The sequence below is a fragment of the Carettochelys insculpta genome, chromosome 3 (assembly GCF_033958435.1).
Source record: "Carettochelys insculpta isolate YL-2023 chromosome 3, ASM3395843v1, whole genome shotgun sequence".
In the NCBI taxonomy this organism is placed as follows: Eukaryota; Metazoa; Chordata; order Testudines; family Carettochelyidae; genus Carettochelys; species Carettochelys insculpta.
The window spans coordinates 94,447,362-94,466,097 of record NC_134139.1 but is presented as its reverse complement, the minus strand read 5'-3'; the positions used below and the strand labels follow the sequence as shown (position 1 = coordinate 94,466,097).

Sequence of the window (18,736 nt, the reverse complement as noted above, 5' to 3'; positions counted from 1 at the left end):
TTCTCTGAATCTTTTTTTTCCACTCTGACCAGGGCTGAAGAGTTTTGTATGGAGACAAACTTTTTCAAGTATTGGCCCCTTTAAAACTGGCCAGCAGAATGTTGTTTGTTGAAGAGCTGAGTGTTCCAATACAGTTGAGACAGGTGTATCGGGCTGTGTCAGCCCGGCAACCTGTGAGCCAGGGCTGTGGGTTGCACCATCCCCCATGGGACACCAGGCAGGATGGGCAAGGTGTACAGCAGTGAAAAGCACCAGAATAAAGGCAAAGCATTGGAGAGAAACTTCAGTGGAGCAGTGACTGAGGAGACAATAGAAAAAGCAGGAAGAGACAGACAGACAGAGAAAGGAAGGCAGGGAGGACAGGTGAAGTGAAAATGTAGATTTGATCACGAGACCAAAGCTGTGCACTTTTCTCAAAATTATTAGTGATGCTTACACAAGGGAGTATGTTTACTAGTCATGCATATTTTATTCTTAATGGTAAATAGATACAGGAAAATTATCAGATGTTAATTCCAACATTACTCATATTTTGAAAATGGTATTAAGAGTAGCATTTTAGTAATTAAATTTGCATATTTAATAGTTATTTTATGCCTGACTTCTAATGGAAATCTGTCTTTAACTATTTTGCATCCCCACATTGCCAAGATAGCAGATTCCTTCATGCTATTCTTTAGTATTATAATGAAGACATGTTTGAAGTAATCATTTAAAAATTAGAACATATTATACTTGTTTCCCTTAAAAAGTGTTCTGGGGCCCATTTCTTGTTGCCATATGCAAGTTAAAGACTCCTTACATGACACTTCTTGAAAATAATAAAATCTTGCTATCTCACATGAAAGATTCTGAAGTCTAAGGTTATGTTGAAGGGCATGTAATGGCTACAGTGTTTTCTTTCAGGGTAATTACAGTGCTTGTATTTAATTATGCAGTCAAGCATATTTAAAATGAAAGATATGTAAAATCAAGTTCTGTTGAATCCAAAGTTGCTGAAAAGCTATTTTTCATTCCCTTCATAACACATGAACATAGTTTAATAACGTGTCGTCTCCCAGTTGTAAAACTAGGGCACAGCATTTTGGTGAGTTACTTTATCTGAGAAAATTACTTAAAACAAAAGGCAAAAAATACAGGTGCCCTGCTCCCCTCATATTCTTGGGGAAAATGGCAATCCAGTGTCGCAACAACAGGCACTAGTACTAGTAAAAATAAAAACAAAGTACCATTGAAAAACCTAGATATATATATTAGGAGATGTGGCAGATTTTTTGCCCTCCCATATGACACGTTTCATCCCGAATGCTATTTTCCCTTGACAGTTGATATTACATACTACACACAACCCCATACTAATTCCCTGCTGGCTTAAAAAAATGTAAAGATTTAGGAAAGTCTTTAAGGAATTAATTGGTGGCTCAGCACTATGTATTCCTGCTACCATACAAAACTGTGTCTATAAATGTTGGTATGAGGTAAAGCCGTGGTGTCCAATATGTGGCAAAAGTGGCAGCAGAGTGTGGCAAACTTTAGCTCAATGGCTCAGGAGAGCTGCATGCATGAGGTGCCCCTCTGGCTGCTCTGTGCACACATCCTACCACATGGTGGGACAATGATGTGGTGGCATCAGCAGAGGCGGCCCCTGCCATAGTTTCTGCAGCGCCAGCTGGGAGCCAGCAAGTGACTCCTTTGGCTTCGGTGCACCTCCTGTTGCCTCGGCACCTGTGCCTGGCCTCAGGGCCCAGCGTGGCGCCTATCACCCTGCTGGCCTCAGCTCCTGTGGCGGTGAGTCAGGTGGAATATATGCGGATGGGGTAGGAGTGCCTGGCTCTTGGGAAGGGGTCAAGGGCATTTATATAGAGTGAGGATGTGTGCTGGGAGACCCTGGCTCTGGAGTAGGAGGGCATTTTTTTTTATAGTGGGGGGCGGAGCAGGGGAGGCCCTTTGGCTAATGTGCAGGGATGACAACCACAAGCGTGATGATCTTTGCTTTACTGTTGGACTCCACTGACAGAGAGCTTATCTTGAAAAGAGATGTTGTCCACTTTGTGGCAAGGTAAGACAACTATTTTATTCTATTATATATCAATATTAATTAACAAATATTGGTGTTAGTCTGCTTCACAAAAACACAAGCAGTTCCATTGCACCTTAAAGACTACTCATTTTATTTATTAGGTAATGAGCTTTCATGGAAATGGCCCACTTCTGAATTGTCCCAATGAAGCATGCCTTACCCATAAGAGCTCATTAACTAATAAATATTTAGTATTTAAGATGCTACAAGACTGCTTGTTTTTAATGAGTATTGGTGGACTGACATGACAGCTGCTCCAATTACCCTTAGAAATCTTGCATATTTTGAATGGTTTAAAGAATGGTCATATTAATTCAGAGACCCACTTACTCATAAAAATAGCTTTAAAAATGTGTGCCATATTTTCAGGACTAAGCTGGGGTTTAGCTGAAAAGGTTTTTTAAAATTTTGTGTTAAATAAAAGTCGGAATACTTTAGTGTATCATTTGTCTGAGCTGGGCTTTAAACTCTTTGGGGAAAGGACCTTGTCTCATGTTAAAACGTGGCATATACTTGTACAGTGTTCTTCAAACACTGAGTTCATCCTGCAGTGTATTTGGCTGATTCCATCAGATATATTTTAGTACAAGTATTATTTCTCCTTTGATATCGATACTTTTTTAAAGTACTGAAAACATGCTTTAAGTATTTAATATGTTGGTCTAGCTGCTGTGCCATGGGAAAGGAAGTTGTGTGTGTTTAGTATCGGGGATAGAAAAATCTCCTGCTTCTTGTTTTGTTTGCTGCTGCAATTTAACCTGGCATAAATTAATGCAATAAAACCTGAAAAATGCCTCCTGAAATGAAATGTATGTATTTTCTGAAATTGTCCAAAGGTTTGGGATTTTGCTTTGTTGGATTTGACACTAGCTTTCAATGAAGCAACGTGTCAACAAGTTATTCAGGAGAAATTTTACTTGTTTTAAAAATCTGGGCTTTAACATTCAGAAGTTCAGCAGAATTAATCAGTAAAAATGATTATCTTATTTCAATAAAAAGTCTTAAAACTGTAGTCTCAAAAAGATGATCATGGCTACCTTTAAATTGATTCCCTTTCCATTCACACTGCTTTATTCTGCATAATGCATGATCTTGCAAGCTGACTCACGTAGGTCAAACGTGACTTCAGTGGTGCTGCACCAGGCTATAAAGAGTTGCCTGTGCAGATCACCATGCAGAATCAGAAGTTAAATGAGGGAGTTTATAGTAGGTTGATAACCTATGTTCATGTATCAAAGCTCCCAAATGAGGATCTAAGTTAATTTAATTACTATCCAATAACTGTTAACTTGCTTTGGGACTTTAAAATCAGCAGATGTTTGAAACTCCTGATCAAACATCTAGCTTTTTAAAAATAATGGCTGCAGCCTGCAGCGATTTCTCTTTTACACAAGAAACTGAATAATCTTCCCTGCAGCCACTAGTTGATGTTGCTGTTACCCTACCTCAGCTTCCCCCACCCCTTCATTTTTCTAATGTGAAGGGCTTGGTTCAAGCTAAAAAAGCTTTCACATGGTAATGGGATACTGCTAATTAGATGCAAAGATCATGACCATGAGTCTTACTGAAACATTATTAATGTGGGAGTTCTTCCTCCACTCTCTGCAGCTTATTTCAAACCATGCAGAGAAAGTACATACAGATGAAAGGTTTGCTTCCTTTGAAGTTTGTACTCCATTATTTATATTACTGTATCTCCTAGAAGCTCTAGCCAGGGACCAGGATCCTATTGTGCTAGGGTCATCTTTACATCTTCCAAGGGCCATTTACTTACTTAGTGCTTTTTTCCTTAAAGAGCTACCAAAATGGGTCACTGAACACCCTACTGAAATCACTTCACTTTACCCCCTGAGGAGAGGTGGAGCACAGCCATCCATCAATGTGGGTGATAGAGTACTTTGAAAATACAGGAGAAATTCAGAAAAATGTACAACTACACTAACTGGAATTCAGTTAACACCTCTGAAGTGAGTGTCGCTGCATTATGAAATATACTAGCTGATCTCTTCAATTTGTGAGAGTACAAAGTAGCTCAGTTGTTTGAGCCTTGACCTGCTAGACCTAGGGTTGGGGGCTCAGTCCTTGAAAGGCCATTTCAGGCAAACAGATTTTGGAAGAAAGAAAAAAAAAAGCCTCTATTAAAAGTCCCCTCTGAAAGACAACCTACCACCAGGACATCAGCAGTATTTACTGAGGTACCATTGGGCTCTGCATCTTTCAGGACCTACATTTTCTTTGGTAGTATAAATGAGCAGGCCTAATGGAGCCTAGTACGTGGGTCTCTTCAGCTGTAACACCTTGGGGGCAAGACCATCCTGTCTTCCTGTGAGACTATACCCTCCCTACCTCAACTAACGGTCAAACAACACATTATCTGATGGGATCGCCATTTATTAATACCCCATGGGGCTTGACTGCCTTGTGATCTTCTTGCGCCCTAAGGCTGATGCCTCCAGGAGCACAGGCACCTTTTCTGTGCCTCGTCCTTGCGGCAGGGGAGGATGATAAAGGCTGAGTCAGCGAGCCAGCGGGGAGCTGGGCTGCTTTTGCTGGGAGCCGAGGTCAGGCACGCTGCACTGAAGACCCGGAGGGAGGGGTGGGGGGAAGGAGACGACAATTCACGACCACTTCCGCCACTCGCTCAGCCAGGGCGAACCCGGGCGCTGGCCCCGGCCGGGTCTCGTCCTCCCTCTGTGGCAGAGCGGCTGCGGCAAGGCGTGTCCGGGGCTCTGCTCATGTGATGGAGCCGCGGGCGGGCGGGGGGCCGGAGAGGAGGTGATCTTTCCCAGGAGTTGACAAGCGGCGGGGCTGGCTCCCTCAGTCGCAGCCTAGGCTTCCCCTGAGCAGGCGCGGCCGGGCGGGCTCCTGCGGGGCGAGGCGGCGGCATGGGCGCGGGCAGCTCGGCGGAGCAGCGGGGGCCGCAGGACGCGCCCACTGCAGCAGCAGCGGCGGCGGCGGAGTCCGAGCCCACCAGCCCGGAGGCGGCGCAGCGGGAGCAGCCCGAGGAGCCCGCCAAGGTACTGGCCGCGGGGTGCAGGGCGGGCTCCTTCCCTTTCCGCCGGGGCAAACTTCCCGCAGCGTCAGCGCACCTGCCTAGCGGCTCGGCGGGGAGCTGCGACAGCGGCGGCTCCGGCCGCAGTCATCCATCCACACCTCCCCGCAGCCCCGCGCCGGCGCCTGCCGCTGAGACTGAGCCGAGCCGAGCCAAGCCAAGCTCCCGGGGGGCCCCCCACCCCCCACCTTGCTGCCCCTGCCCCGCTCCGCCCCGGCAAGCGGAGCGCTCACCTTCGGGCGCCCGGGGTCGGGGGTAGCAGCGGCCCCTCACCCCCCGCGCCTGCGCGTGCTGCGCTGGGGCGCGTCCACCCATGGGGCAGGGCTGCCCGGCTGCTGGGCGCTGCTGCAGTCAGCACTCGGCTGTACCCCGGGGCCCGACGGGGCTTCTCTCCGCAGTCTCCGCCCCCCAGCGCCGCGCCGCGCCGCGCCGGGCCAGGCGGGAGGGAGGTGCCTGCTCCTGGGCTGTGCGCAGGGGAGCGGTGGCTGTGCCCGGCCCGCCAGCCGGGGCTCTCCCGCGTTGACAAGTGCTCAAACTCAGCAGAAGTAGCAGCCGCCCTCCCCCTCCCCGCCCCGGGAGAGCATCGGTGCTGAGTAAGCGCGCCGCACGTGCGTGCAGGGCGCACCAGCGCCAAACAGACCCCGCAATGGGCGGCAGTGGTTTCCATACTCCGCACTGGCTCAGGACAAAGGCAGTCGTTAGCCTGGAAGGGTGGGGGGGACAGCACAGAGGCGCGTTCAAGTGTCTTACTCGACGTGTTGGAGAATCGCAAGGGATTAATTTCATATACGTTTCAGAAGCGGAGCTGTGTTAATCTGGGCCAGCACAGCCACCAAGCACTCCTGTGGCATCTTGTCTGTTGCAATCAGTTCTGAAGGAATGAATACATTCGCTCTGTGTTGAGGCACTTGCTTGGTTGGGAGAGGGTGATGGTGGGCTCGAGAAATTATGTGCATTGGGGATGTTGTAACATTAGCTTCGTTTTTAGATTTCCTCCTCTGCTCTGTGGAACAAACTACATTTTAATGCGGAATTTATCCAACTTTTCCAGTTCTTGAGAGCTGAGGTCTTGAAATTATGAGCATTAAAGCAGTCTTTTAATCTGTGTGGGTGTGAAATCTTGAGAACTGATTGTGACTTGATTTCCTTGACCTTGTGATTCCGATTTTAACTTTTAGCTACAATTTTTCATACTTCCTAGCCGCTAGTAAACCTTGTTTCCAAGTTTTCATAGATACAATAGTGCACAGTAAACAATCGTTAATAGCTTTAAAATCAATATTAGTTTATAAGATATTGCTGTACTGTATTTGTTTGCTAGTCAACAAAGCCAAAAAGTTTACAGCAAACAAGATGATTGTTGTGAATCTTTTTGATAGATGCTAATGGCAGAAATCCTTAATTATCTGAACTATCTGAGAGAGGCAATAAAAAAAGCATTACTTTACTCTGGAGGAGAAAAAAATCTTGAAGAAGGTCCCTCCAAAATCTTTTCAAATTATGTAGAAGTATCTTTCACAATCAAGATAATGTTAATTGCTAAGCAAGGACATAAAATTTATAACAATATTAATCCAGGAATAAAGGGTAAGATCATTTTTGGTTAAGTAGGTAGTGACCTTTTTGTGGAGGGGCATATTTATTTAAAATATTTTTTATTCATTTTTCTCTGAAGGAAAATTATTTCTAATTATAGAATTAACCTTGTCATCTAGAAAAAGCTGTGAAAAAGGAATCCTCCTTTATACTTTTAACTGGTTCTATTAATAATAGTTTAATAGCTGTCGAACACTTTTTTTATTATTTTTTTTCAAGTTTTACTTTTGGTCGAACCAGCATTGTCTGTCTTTGTTTCCCATGGCCCAATGGAAGTGTTTTTTTTTTTTTCCATGAGGTTTAGGTTTGTTCCCTTTTGTGACTTCATTCTCCTAATAATCTCACCCACAACATCTTGTTCCATTCTTATTACAATGTAATAGTGTACACTTTTGTACAGGCTAAGAAACATGATAGAAAAGTAGTGGTCTACAGGTGCATATAGCATTTTTTTCATATTCATTCCTTTCAACCCTTTCAAACTGGGATGTTATCAGAACATTATGCTTGTATTTCCTTTTGGTTATAACCTCTTTTACTATTTCAAAATTCAAAACTACTTAAGAGCTAATTTGTTTACCAAAGAGCTGCTAATATGATAACTTTAAAGGAATGATCCTTTTGTGTGTATTTTTATTGGAGCACACATCAAAATATTTTTCTGCATACTGCTTTTAAAACTAATCCAGATTGAGTGAGACTTGGCAGGTCAATTACAGGACAAAGCCACTTGGACAGTCAACTCTGAGATCTTGGTTATGGCCCAACATTATTTCAAAATCTTAACAGGGATTTTATTATAGTTCTTCCAACACTTAAAATGACCCAGAACATTAAGTCATAGTTTCTCAGAATTTAGTCTGGTTTTGTACTAGATCAATATTTATCTTGCTCACTTCTAGAGAGTCCCACATTCAGATTCAGGGTTGGGTGTATTGTTGCAGGCACCATAGGGTATCAGTTTTCACAATATGCTAACTAATGCAATAATGTTCAGTAGTGCAATTTGGCCAGAATTGTAAAGATATCAGTTTTCACAGTATGCTAACACAATAATTTTCAGTAGTGCAATTTGGCCAGAATGTAAGAGTACAAAACCACTCTATTGTTTTCTAATCTTAGAATTATAATTGAAGAATTAATAATTAATGTAAATATAACCACTCAGGTCTTCAGTATGATTTGTCCAAGTAAGTAGTAACATGATATAGTAGATGCAGTCATCAGCCAAAATACATTTGTTTTTTGCCTTACTACACCTATGGTTTGCTTATGTTTGTGGCTGAATATAGGAATCCATGCTTTTGTTTGGTGGGGAGAGGTCAATTTTAAAGTATCTGAAATGTAACTGCTGAAGTCAGTAGTTCCATTGTTACTGTGTTTATTTGATTGGGTACATTTGCAGGATAGCATAGAGTTATAGTTGCAAAATGTTTGATAGCACAGTCAATTAGGGGGAAAAGAACAAGAGTTTTTATTGTTTGTAGCAGCCAAAAATTTGCGACTATAATTACATATGAGCCTATTGCTGTATCAAGTAAATGTGCTACAGTGTGTGTATTAAGTAAGAATTTTGAAAATTTCCCAAAGGTTTTCCTTGTTTTTCCTTCCTTCCTCCCTTCCCATCTGCTCGGTGGAAGCAAGTTGTTCTTTAATCAATCTGCTGCCAGTGATACCACCCACTTTAGGTTTTTGTAGTGCAGGTTAAGCCTCTCTAATCCGGAACTCTCTTGTCCATCAACATCTGTAATCTGGCATGACTTTAGCTGGATGACCACTTAGCATGGGCACAGCCAAGTTTCTCATTGAGTTTGTTTACAGCCACCAGTTCTGGCTGTCAGTGGTCTGTGCTGTTCTTTATAATTTACCCCTAAATGTCTACTAAGAGTCTAGTAGGCAGTGGAAGTGCTGGTAATGTGCTAGACAATATTGACCTCCCATGGTGCCGGATGAGAGGGGTTCAACCTGTAGTATGGTTCCTGCTGTTTATTCTTTGAATTCCATTATGACTGCTAAATGGGCTCATCAACAGTGAGTTCTCTTTTGAAGTCCAACTATTAATCCATTATTCTGTTGTATAATTTCACTTAATGAATCAGTGTGCAGTACATATGCCTCATTTATGTCACTAAATCACAAACAAGTGAATGTCTTGTGTTTGTTTTGTAACTTAAATAGATTTTAAGTAGGTCCAGGATTTTACCCTATGACTTGCACTGATGCTGACAGTCTGGTGATTGCATTTTCCTCCCCCTAAAAATAAAATGAAAAGGTCATATCCTTAACTTACAATAGCCATCATGGATAAAAACAGTGTGAAAGATGTTAACTCAGCTTTTAATTCATGTTAGCAATGATAGTAAAAAGCCTATGGTAGAACCTAAGGCTAAATTTAAGCTGTTCATCTGAGCTGAAAGCTGCGTTTCCATTAGGGATGTTATAGTTAACTGGATAACCAGTTAACTGGTAAGTCTCATCAGATGAGGCTCACTCATTCCGATTAACTGGTAGGGGCAGGAGCAGCACCCCACTTGATGTGGGCAGAGGGTTGCTTTCATCCTGCAGTGCTGCCATAGGTGGTATTCCAGCATGGCCAGAGCAGCCCCTGTTTGCAGTGGCTGGAGGTGAAGGTGTTCCTGAGCTGTCCCCCCACCCATGGCATGCCAGGGACCAGGGCTGCTCCAGTTGGGCTGGAGCAATTCTGCCCCCAGTGTGCCAGGGATGGGCAAGCTGCAGCTGGGCTGGAGCAGCCCAGGTCCCTGGCATACTATGGGCAGTGGGACACAGGGAGGGCAGCTTAGGAGGCCAAACCGGTTAACCAATTAACAGGAATTTTATATCCCTAGTTGTCATGTTAAGAACACACCTGTTGTTGAAGTATTGAAGAGCTCCTAGGATAGACAAGGTCAAAGTGAACTTTAGCATCTTGGTTGGTGAAAGCTTGTCTCTTTCATCAAAAAATATTAGTCCAATAAAAATAGTACCTCATAAATGTTCCCTTTATTTTTTTTATGCATGTGCAGAATTAATTTTGTGATGTGCATGGAGTCGTGTGGCTGTGCACCACCAGTACATACACAAGTTGTCTACTGGGGGTGCTCTGCTAATCTGCTGGGTGGCATTTGAATCTCTCATGGGGGGAGGCCTGCCCAAGCGCTCAGCTTTTAGGGTGCATTGTACCTCACTCATCTTGTCTTTTGCGCATCCTGGGACCAACATTGCGAACAGTGAAGCATTCTTCCATTGTCATACTTCAGCTATACTGGAGGTTAGGACTGCATAGCTACGTCAGTCAGGACTGTAACTTTTTTTTTCAATCCCTTGACCACTGTAGCTCTGCTGACCTAACTTACGTGTAAGACCAAACCCCAGTTGTGAAAAAAAGTACAGCGTAGTGTTTGTTAGACAACTCATTTAATGTGCCGTGTATGGTCAATCCCTCTCAAAAAGTGAGCAAATTCAGTTTTGACAAGTGTGTTTTTAATGTAGTCCCTTGCAGAGTTCACTGTGTAATCCAATTATCTGTTGATGTGGGAGAGGAGACGTTCAAAGACATTACATTTCACACCTCATACACCTTAAATAGTATTTGTTCTGAGACCACTTCATAATTAAAATTAGAATTTACCATTTAAAGTGGTTGTTTTTAAAATAATTGCTTAATTAAAAATACCCAACTGTATGAACACGTCGTAGCGATTTGTCTGATTGTGGCTGTGTAGTCCAGATGTACATTGGCTAAGGGAGTTGCATTATTTTTGGGATCTTCATCAACCAACCAGACTGTAGCATTCATCCAAACTGTTTTTAAAACACCAATGAAGTAAAACTAATAGGATTATCTTTGGTTATTAGGAATCCTATTAAACAGATCAGAATATAAGAAGGTTTTCGTGAAGTTTGTTATAAATCTATTATCAATCTATTACATATATTGGCATGTATACTTCAAACATGTTTTCTGAAAATAGAGGTCTTGTTTAAAATTTAATCTGGTAATCTCAACTAAAGATCTTGGTGATATGGAGCATAACATGAGGATTGAAACAGTTCCTTGAACCTAAAAAGGTCATTGTATTGCTCTTGAAATTCAAACTGTGCTCTCTCTGTAGCTCCCATGTGAGTGCAAAATCATTTCTCTGCAAAGCAGTTAAATAGTGTGTCTAAGAAAAGTGTATTTTCATTTCTCTTCATTTTCTTAACTATCCAACATTACAGATTTTTTGATGAAATGGCATTCTTTGTGGTGTAGACTTATAAAATAATCGATTTTATGTGAGACACTTAATGGGAGAGGCCAAAAAGAGTAAGGGTAGAATTATGTAAGCTATTTTTTCAGCCTGAGTAATAATGGAAATTCCTGGAAATTTTAAACTAAGACTATATTATCTGACGATAACAACATCTATGTATTTTTTTCTATCAACAGAGTATCTCTTATTTCTATAAACAATAAAAAGGTTGAACCTCTCTGTAATAGTTGATTTCCCCATCCATCCTTCAAAAAAGAATGGAGGGAAGAAAAAGTGAGGGCCAGTAGAGAAAAGAACAAAAATGATACTGACTTACACCCACTAAATAATTTGCCAGTCCTATTACAACTATAAAAAGAATATGTACAAACCCCTTCTTATTTGGGGTTCTGTAGCCACCTCTAAGGAAATACTTGGAAGTGAAAAAAGAGCTTCTGCTCCATTTTAGGGATGCTCATATCATATAAACTGAGCAGCCTCTGCTCTGAGAGAGTTCTCATCTTGAAGGTCACTTTCTAAATTCCTCAAAAATTGCTTTGCTGTCTGCCTCGTCATGAAAGGAAGGTATCGTCCCTTAATAATTTAAGTCCCTTCATTGAGTTTGTAATGGTTTAACTAAAGGGTCCAGTAGTTCCACTTAATGTGCAGGAAGAAACAGAGTCCAGTTGCTTGTGTTGGCTAGCCTGGGATTGTGGGTGGAGCTACAGGGCTGTGTCATTGCTATTTTTTGATAGTGTCTTCTGAGCTAGTTAGCTGCTGCTGCTGCTGGAATAGGAAGATTAAAGTCTCTTCCTTCTGTCCAGATGGTGATGACCTGCTATTTTTGTTGGAGGTCATTATGAATATGCATTTTATAGAGATGCACAAAACCACAGTAATGTGAGGAAGAGCTTTCCTGCACTGCATTATGTGTGACAGAGGTCTCTCCTTTGCTCAGTGAAAGAACCCAGAGACAAAGTTGATGCTTCTATCTTTACCAGCCCCATACCCTGAAAATGAATCTTTTATTCTAACTTTCATTCTCATTACCTCCCCTGAGGTCTTCAAATTTACTATTCTTGCCCAGTGTTCCAACAGTAGATCTAAGTAACTCCCATCACTTGATGTGGGATTGGATTTAAAGCCACATCTACATTAGAGAAGATTTGCAGAAAATTTCCTTTCTGTTTCAGCTTCACTACTATTAGCAACACTGGAAGCCATAGTATAGATTGGGGTCAACAATCCCTGGCACATGTGCCACATGCGGTGATTTTTCACTGGCATGTGAGGTCCTGTTCCTCTTCCCCCATGCAACTGGGAGCTAGCTGAAAGCCATGTTGCCTGTGGATTAACAAAAGACCAGCTAAAGCTGGCAATCAACACCTAAGTGGTGAAGCTCTGCATCTTAATTTATTTATTAATGAAGCTGTTGTAAGTGGGACTATTAATGATTTTAAAAAGTTTCACCAGCACTCAGACCACATAGAGAGGTCAAAAAGTCAAATTTCGGCACTCCACCTCAAAGGCTGCTGACCCCTGGTATAGATGATCAAACTGTTTTTAGCTTTAAGCCATCTGTAGTGACTTAGAGCAATTCAAATTGACATGATACTTCAAATGGTAGTGATTTATTCTAGGACTCTGAACGTTCCTAACACAGTTGGGTTGAATCAATGCTAGCAACAGTGGGAAGTTTTTTTCAAGGCTTATCCAACATCCTGATTAAAACTATATATATATATATATGTGTGTGTGTATACATATATATATATATATTTGCATAGGAATGTTTCTTTAAGATGGTGACACCCAAGTTTACATCTAAACTCTAGTTGGGACCATGTGGTGTCTTAGTAAATGAACACAGTATAGTTTATTGTATGCTGTGTTTGGCTGAATGAAGATGTGCATTTGTTGTAGACTTTAGGACATATACACTTCTTGAATCTGATTCAAAGAGCCTTCTTTTCTGTGTAGAGAATCATTTTCATGAGACAAAGCACAGGATAATTTATCTGAATCTGTGCTGAAAATCTGGCTAGAGATCCCCAGCCCTTTGTGCAGCAGTGCCTGATAAACAGTTTTTCCATGATGCAGAGGAATGCAAAGAATGCTTAAGTGCTCTTGGATGTAGGTCATGGTTTAATAAAGCTTTGCTTTGGTGAAAAAGGTTCATGTGCTCCTTGAAACCTGTTGTTATCTCTATTCTATTGAGTCTAAATTACAAATTTAATTGGGGATTGAATAAACTTTTTCAACCCCAAGGGATTTTGACCATGACAGAGGAAAATATGGAACAGATTACTCTGGTTTTTTTCTGCTAAATTATAAATTAATGGAGAAACACTAATTCTCTTCATTCTATTATTTGCAAAATAAGGGGCTTGAGTACTCTTAGTATAGAAAGGATTGATTGATTTATTCTGATATTTTTTAAAAATAAAGTTACTACTACTCAGTAAAAAGAAATCTAGACTGTTCTGTAGAATGGTTCTCAACTGGAACCCCCCACCTCTTTTACTATGTGTGTTTGAAGAAAAATACTGGAATGAATAGAAGTGAGTATGTTGCATATGCAAAAGCCATTTCTTTGCCCCCTCCATTGAAATTCCTATACAATTTTATGTTATCCAGAAGAAAGAAGCAATAGTTAGGCCCCATTCCCAAATTGCTAACATCAAACTTACCTTTTAATTCTAACACTTATTATTTTTGTCTGATCCCATTGGGTATTTTAAGAAGCATCCTTTAATGTTTTTGTAATATATGTAACAGTGTAGCAAAGCTACCCACAAAATATTTCACTTTTAATATTTTCAATTAGTGATGTCTTGTCAGTGGAAGTTAACCAGTGTGTGTCTTCTGGGGATCAAGAGAGGCATGGAGGAAATCAGAAATGCAATAACAAGATCTAACGATCTCTAACAGCTGTTTTATTGTCATTACTTTTACAGTTCTGAATTGTTAGAGCTAAGCTGCTGAGCCAAATAAGCAAACAAAAAACTGTGTCCCTTCAGAGTTTTACTATTTATAATCTTTACCTTATTCACTGCAGCCAAAGACAATAGGAATACAGGTACTGTGAACTTAAGTTCTGAAATTGATTTTACTCCTCAAACGCTTCCCATATTCTGCTGAAAATTCTGCAGCCAAGTTTTACTCTCCTCCAATAGTTTGGATTGTTTGGAGTTTTTTTTGTTTGATGATGCTCACCAAGCATAGCAACTTGATAGTTGATGTGATGAGGACACATTCCCTTCCTTAAATCAATGCAAGTGACCATGTCTCTGAAAGATAAGAGAATCACTGTCTTTTCTGGTGATCAAGCACCAGGTTGGGTTTTAAATCAACATGCTGTAGATGCTGAAGTAAAGCAAAAGAAAAAAAAAGTCAGTATGGAGATACACATCTCATAGAACTGGAAGGGACCTCAGGAGGTCATCGAGTCCAGTTCCCTGCCTTCTTGGCAGGACCAAGCATTATCCCCCCCATCTGTTTGTTCCAGATCCCTAAATGGCCCCCTCAACGATGAACTCAAAACCCTGGGGTTAGCAGGCCAATGCTCAAACCACTGAGCTAGCCGTCCCTAATAAAAGTATGTGTTGCTTTCTGGAGCGGTAAAGGTAGAGTACTTTGGAGGTTATTCTGTTTTAAGGTAAATGCTGTTAAGCGTCATAAAACTTGATTATTAGAAAACCTGAATGTTAACACTAAATTAACCTTGTCTGCACATATTTAACTGGTGGTATGATGTCACTGCTGTATGTAATGAGACAGTTTTTCCCTTAACTGCCAGAAATGGCTTTTCTTTTTCAGAACCATTTGTAGGATTTCTAATATTTGTGTGTAAATTATTTCCATTTTTAAGAGGTCTGTTTTTGAAAGGTACTACAGAATAATCAAACCACCTTGAGATTCAGCTTCCTGTCTTCTTGCCAGGGGTGAATGGTTTAAGCAGCTTTATTACAAATTACAGAGTTTAACAACAATGTAACTGCTTGCATTATTCAAATCCATTTCAGTTCCTTTCAGCCCAGATGAAGAGTCAATCTGTAGAGCTACAGTTGTTCCCATGCTTTTTGCCAGTTAGCTTCTGAGTAAACACAAACGTTCAGTGTGACCCAAACCAAAGTGCCAAAAAGATGAGATTAAATGTTGTTGCTCTCAATACTTATATGCATTAAATGCACATATATTGGAAATTAGGATACATGTTGAAGTATGAGAGTAATAATAAGTGCTCTGAGCTATCTATATGTAAACTGGTCATATATCATAATGAGTAGGGCTCTACCAAATTAATGGACCATTTCAGTCAATTTATGAATCAGAGGATTTTAAAAATTATAAATTTCACACTTTTAGCTGTTAAACTGAAATTTTATGGTGGTGTAATTGTTGAGATCTTGACCCAGAAAGGAACTGTGGCAACAGGGCTCTCAAGGTTATTGTAGGGGAGCTACCCTTACTTCTGCGCTGCTGCAGGCAGAAGTGCTGTTTTTAGATCTGGGCAGCTGCTGATCAGGAGCCCAGCTCTGAAGGCAGACACACCACCAGCAACAATACATGAGTAAGAATGTCATTCTATGGTATTGCCACCCTTCTGCATTCCTGCTTGCAGAGCTGGGGCTTTAGTCAGCAGTCATCACTGTCTGGCTGCTGCACACTGAGTGCAGCAGCGCAGAAGTAAGAGTGGCATGGTATGGCCTTACTTCTGCATTGCTTCTTGTGGTGTGCTGCCTTAAGAGCTAAGTGTCCGGCCAAACATTCGCTGGTCTCCAACCACTCAGTTCTCTGAAAGTAACACAGAAGTAAGGGAGGCAACACTGTGACCCCACTAAAGTAGCCTTTTGACTGCCCTGCAACACCCTTTTGAGTCAGGAACCTGAGTTTGAGAAAAGCTGCTCTCCTGGTAAAGTATGTTTAATGTAGGTTTAAAGTGCACAAAAAGTCAGGGGGGAGACCAGACTTCAGTGTCTGTGACATTTTTCATTGCTGCAAAGTTGTTCGGACTGTGATAATGGGACAAGGTTTAGACAAGCAAACTCCTAACACTTTAAACAATTGTTTCTTGGAAGAGTTTGTTCTAGGGCAAACAAGAAAAGAGGTTATTCATAACTTAAGTTATAATCAGAGCTGGCCTAAGGAATAACAGCAGTTGAGGCACTAAATAGTAGCGACAGCTGGCCAAACCTCTTAGCTAAACCAGAATTCTGCCCCCCCAATGCCCCCAGGGGAGAGAGTGGCTACTGTTGCCCCCTGAGCAGGGTCTAACAAGAACTCTGCAATGTGGTTCATACACCATCCCAGTTTCTTGTGTCAGCATTTTAGACAATGCTTAATCTCCAAACGGGACAGACAAAATGGATGTTTTTACTGCTCAACAAAATAATTTTGACCTAATCAGAAACCAAGTATCAATTAATTCTACGCTTACTATTTCTATGGTTGTCAACTTTTTAATTGTACAAAACTGAACCCTCTTGTTCCCTCCCTGCCTGAGATACTGCCAGCCACTCACTACACCCCCTCTGTTGCTTGCTTTCCACCACCCTCCTTCACTTACTCATTTTTGCTGGGATGGGGCAGGAGTTTGTGGAGTGGGCAAAGGAGCTGACAGCTGCCATGGGGCCCTGGGGCTGGGTGGGTGGGGGATGATGGGGGGCCGGCTTTGTGCTTCTGGAAGGGGTGGTGCCTCAGGCAGAAGGGAGAGAGCTGGGGGCAGCTAGCTCTCAGTCCCACCTGGACTGCAGTGCTGGGGCCCTCCCCCAGCCCTGATAGCCTTGCGGAGTGCACAGTTTGGGGCTCTGGTGGTGATTCAAAAGGAGCTGCTACAGTGGCAGGGGCTGGGATTCCCGGGCCCAGGGCAATTGTCCCTTTTGCTCTCTCCCATCTTGGTGGGCTTGGGTGGGGGGGTAAGGTTTCAGCTGGGGGCATGGGCTCTGGGGAGGGGCTGGGTATGAAGGCTTTGAGATGCAGGAGGGGCTCCAGGCCGGAGTGTGGAGCAGAGGGTTTCAGAGTCTGGGAGGAGGTTCTGAGATGAGGCAGGGTGTTGGGGTACTAGAGGGGGGAGTTTGGGTGTGGGAGGAGGCTCAGGACTGGGAGTCGGAGCACGTGAGGGGTGTGGGCTTGTGGCATTGCTCACCTCGGGCAGCTTCCAGCCAAAGGGAGCAATGGAGCCAGAGCTCATGGTGGGCTTGGGGGTAGTACACGGTGCTCCCATGGGCATTTCCTCTGAGTGGGAGCCAAGCAGACCTGCTGATAAGGGTTGGGGGGCAAAGAGGGCAGCTGTCCTGGGGGTTGGGGCTCCCAGCTGTGTTTACTGCAGCAATGGCCAGACCCCCGACCCTTTAAATTGCTATCAGAGCACCGGGCTACACAGCCCAGGGAGGCTTTGAGGAATGACATGTTTATGGGCAACGACCCCACCATGGAACCCGGATGGAATTATGGCACTTGTGGAGGCTCTGGTATGGATTCCGGGTTGAGCATGGAGGAGCAGTGTGAACTGGAGGAAGAGGGCAATGGAAAGGAGGAAGAGAGCAATGAGCAGGGGACAGAGGAAGTTGTTCCGGACAGCCCTGAGCTCTTCACCATAGACCTGGAACCGGGCCCCTCAACAGCTGTGCCCTCCAGCCAGTCACCTCCATGCTGGTCCCTGAGCACTCTGAAGCAAGTGTTTCGGGTGAGTCTTTATTCTGCATGCTAGAAGCGGGTTATGGGGGGTGGGTATATCTATAGGGTTTTGCATAGGTACAGGTTTGTTAGCTGTGCTTCTTTGCCCCTCAGAACTGCATGTTAATGTCTCTTCGGATGGAGCGCTTCTCCTTTTTGGAGATCTCCTCAAAGGCCTCATCCAGGCGCTCTTGTATTTTTTTCACAAGGCTCTTGGGCAGGCCTGACTTGTTGCGGCTTCCACAGTAGCGCACCTTGCCATGCCAGGCAACCAGATAGCAATCTGGTGTGATGGCACCACACAGCATTTTAGCAAATTTTTCAGGCTTCTGGTCATGCAGCAAGAGTAGCTGTTCTTTCTCCATATCTGTTAGTTTTAGGAGGGTGATGCCTTCTGTGGCAACCCGCGGAAGTACGGGAATTTGCATCTGTGGTTTTGTTTGTTTTGTTTTTCTTTTAAAACATGTTTTCTGCCCCTTGACATTTGCCTGCAGCAGCCAGCAGGTGCTCTGTTCCCCCACCCCATAACGCGGTTTGCAGGCTCTGGGAGGGTTCCCCCCACATGTCCCTTTCCAACCAGTATTTCTTTTAATTTTTCATGGCCCCCACCCCTGCACCACATGGCTGCCGGGCTCTGCTGGATGTTTTCCCCTCCCATGTACCTTTCCAAGCACCATTTGTTTTCATTTCTCAGGAATTCCCTTGCACGATGTGGGGGATTCCTCTGCTGTGCTTTTCCTCTCCCATGTCCCTTTACATCCTGCCTTTCTTTGTATATTTTTTTTCTTTACATTATTTTTATTGTGTATCGAAGCCCCACATGCAGCCATCCATTTGTGACTGACACAGGACACTCGGCCAGGACACCTTGTGGCTGCCCCTGCTCTGCAGACCTTCCCATTCCCACCAAAAAAGGACAATTGCTTATAACTCACCATGTCCACAAAGCAATGTGCTGGAGAAGTGATGGCAAGTAAGGTATTGTGAAATGCACGCTTACTGTCCTATCCTTAATAAACCATGTATCCTTCAAAAGTATACTTTCAGTGATAGTACACACAGAGACCCACTCATTGCATTTCAAAGCACATTGTGTTA

At 43.0% G+C, this 18,736-nt stretch overlaps 1 protein-coding gene across 3 annotated transcripts in view; it reads left to right on the top strand.

Moving 5' to 3' along the window:
* Nucleotides 1–4,937: 4,937 nt before the first annotated feature.
* AKAP12 (A-kinase anchoring protein 12) overlaps nt 4,938–18,736 on the top strand; it is a 105,443-nt gene continuing 91,644 nt past the window's right edge. For 2 of the 3 annotated variants that reach the window (XM_074990374.1, XM_074990372.1), the window contains exon 1: nt 4,938–5,097. In XM_074990374.1, the coding sequence (XP_074846475.1) occupies nt 4,966–5,097 (132 nt within the window). In that variant the 5' untranslated portion in view covers nt 4,938–4,965. The remainder of the gene's footprint in view (nt 5,098–18,736) is intronic. The other variant, XM_074990376.1, reaches the window with a different exon arrangement.